Below are 2,487 nucleotides of genomic sequence, written 5' to 3'. Positions count from 1 at the left end.
AGGAATCTTTCTAGCTTTTTTAATCTGAGTTTCTCATGCTGCAGAACTCAAGTTACTCACCACATGCAGAGCTCCCCACCCCTGGAGAACTAGGTCCACTGCTCAGATCCAGCAGGTTCCAGCATCGCTCTCAAAATAAAACAATTTACATTTCATAAATGGAGAGTTCAAAGGATAAAAAAACCCAACCCCGCAGGGTATGCAGAAGTCAAAAGTTAACGTAGCAAGATACAGCCCAGCTAGTGTGAAAGTTGTTCAAAATATGCAAATTGCAATTTATTGTTCATGCCCACAGGACAGTGACACCGTAAAGGTAATTTTGCTAGCCTTGCAGCAACAGAAGAACTGATGAAACCATTTCAAGTCTGTAGTGCATCTGTGTTTCTTCATGAGCACGCTTACTGGGAGAAGGGCATCATTTTCAGATCACATGCTGCCAAAGCATATGCCCAATTTGGGCTTTGTGCTAGCTCAAAGGAAGCCTTCACCGCTGGGAAAGACGCTGCCTAAAGCAGCTCACAATACTGCAGCTGGCCTTAGGAGGTACAGATGTTACAGCACCCAAAACAAGCTTATTTGAACGAGTAAGTTTAAGTTCAAGCAGCACAAGGAGTTAAGCAGGACGGCAGTCAGTATTTGTCCTCTGCCATCCTCCTAAACAAGTGTTTACATTCTCTTAACTATTGGTACAAGCGCAGCATCTAAAGAAAGTATTTAATATTTCTGCTGAGCCTGTCGTCCCCTTTCCAGAACGGCACTGGGAGCAAAAAATACCGAAAACAGAAACCGAAGTGCAACTGCACTTATTGTCACTGATCAAGGCCATTTTAAGGAAAAAGTGTCTCGAAAAAACAACCCGAAGGGCAGTGTATTTGTTATTAAAAAGGGGCTGAAGCAGCTGCATATTGAACAGTTTATTTTAGGTCTTTTCCAGGCCTGGACAGATGACCTGGTCTCCCTGGAAGAGGGCTAGCAGACTTCCCTGCCATTTAACAACTGGTTTTGCTTGCTTGTTTTTGTTTTCAAAAGAGGATTTCTCTTCTTTAAATAGCTTTTTAAAAGTGTATATAGCAGCAGTATGGTACAAAGATGGGCATTTTTTTTTTTTCACAGTACACACAGGTTAGTATTGCCACTGAAAATATGCCTTAAACAAATGCCTTCAAAAAACAGCATTCGGTCTGTATTACTGATCAACCTGGAGTGTTCATAAACCTTTGCAAATCCAATATCCAGAATTTAAATAATAAAACTGGAAAGTGTTAAATATCATTCCAGAACTGGAATTACAGTAGATCCTACATTCTCCCAATGCTGGTGCTTCGCTGGGCAGGTGCATGCTGCTCTATATACAGAAAAAAACAAAAGCAAACACATTTTGTATTAAATATACATAAATAGCAGGACCACAGACTGGAGAGCCATGCTTGCGTAATACTGAGTCTGTACTGGCAGAGTCCGTATCCTTCGCCGAACACGGGAACGGATGAGTGCTTCCGAGCCTGTCCACGGCATAGCTGGGGTTTATAGCAGGATCCATCCTGCTGCGGGCAGGGACGGCAGCCTGCACCCCAGGGAGGGGGGGGTTCACAGCTTCTTCATTTTGTCTTTGTTTTTCTGGAGTTTAGTGTGCACCACTTTGAGAGTAGTGAGGAAGTTCCCAAGGAAGAGCAGCAGAAACGTGAACGCCAACACAAAAACCTAAGATGGGAGAAAGAGGAGAAAAAAAAGGCGAGAGCTGAGGGTATTGTATTGCTTGGGCCGCATTTAAGCGAGCTGTGATGGTGCTTGGTTGGCAAGTCCAGGGATGTGTTAGCACATGAGGAGAGATCATAGCCAAATATACATCTGCACATCCAGCTGTGTGGGTTAATGGGAAGTATATTTTTATCATCATTTAAGTAGCATTTACTACTTCTTAGTATTACAACATGGATTATACTCAACACGGGTGAACTCTACCAGACAGTAAAATCAAATCGTTAAGTCCAATCTAATGGATTAACATTATGTGACAATGACTTCCACTGAACAGCACTGGCACAGGCACGGGGGACGACACGTTTCCGCGGGAAGCTGCGTTCCTCCTGTTAAGCCAGTGAACAAAGCGAGCACACCACCTACAGCAAGATCTGACCAAAATAAAGACCATCAGATTATCTGCACCACTGCACGCGTGATGTGGTCCAATCTGGATCTACAGGAGCAACTGTATAGCTGGAAAACGGATAGACATGTTTGATGGCTGACAGCAACTATCAAGTGGAAGGATCCCTAAAAGTAGGATAATAAAGTGGATAATATGTTTTTAAAGTGATTCACTGCCATCGGTTTTGTGTCATCATATTTTTGTATGTGTAACCCACGGATCAGCCATAAAGAACCACCAGCAGTTATTGCTATTAAATGCCCATATACACAAACAACATGGAGAGATATTTACCCACATGTATTTTCTTCCTCCTACATCCTCTGCCTTTCAGTTTG

At 42.9% G+C, this 2,487-nt stretch overlaps 1 protein-coding gene across 1 annotated transcript in view; it reads right to left on the bottom strand.

The window, feature by feature from the left end:
• Positions 1-1,558: 1,558 nt before the first annotated feature.
• Positions 1,559-2,487, bottom strand: part of TMEM120B (transmembrane protein 120B) — a 13,140-nt gene continuing 12,211 nt past the window's right edge. Inside the window, exon 12 of the mRNA XM_009321223.1 lies at positions 1,559-1,701. Coding sequence (XP_009319498.1) covers positions 1,588-1,701 — 114 coding nt within the window. The 3' untranslated portion in view covers positions 1,559-1,587. The remainder of the gene's footprint in view (positions 1,702-2,487) is intronic.

Source organism: Pygoscelis adeliae, unplaced genomic scaffold (genome assembly GCF_000699105.1).
Source record: "Pygoscelis adeliae isolate BGI_AS28 unplaced genomic scaffold, ASM69910v1 Scaffold93, whole genome shotgun sequence".
In the NCBI taxonomy this organism is placed as follows: Eukaryota; Metazoa; Chordata; class Aves; order Sphenisciformes; family Spheniscidae; genus Pygoscelis; species Pygoscelis adeliae.
Note: the sequence above shows the minus strand (reverse complement) of the source record. Positions and strands in the feature narration are given on the sequence as shown.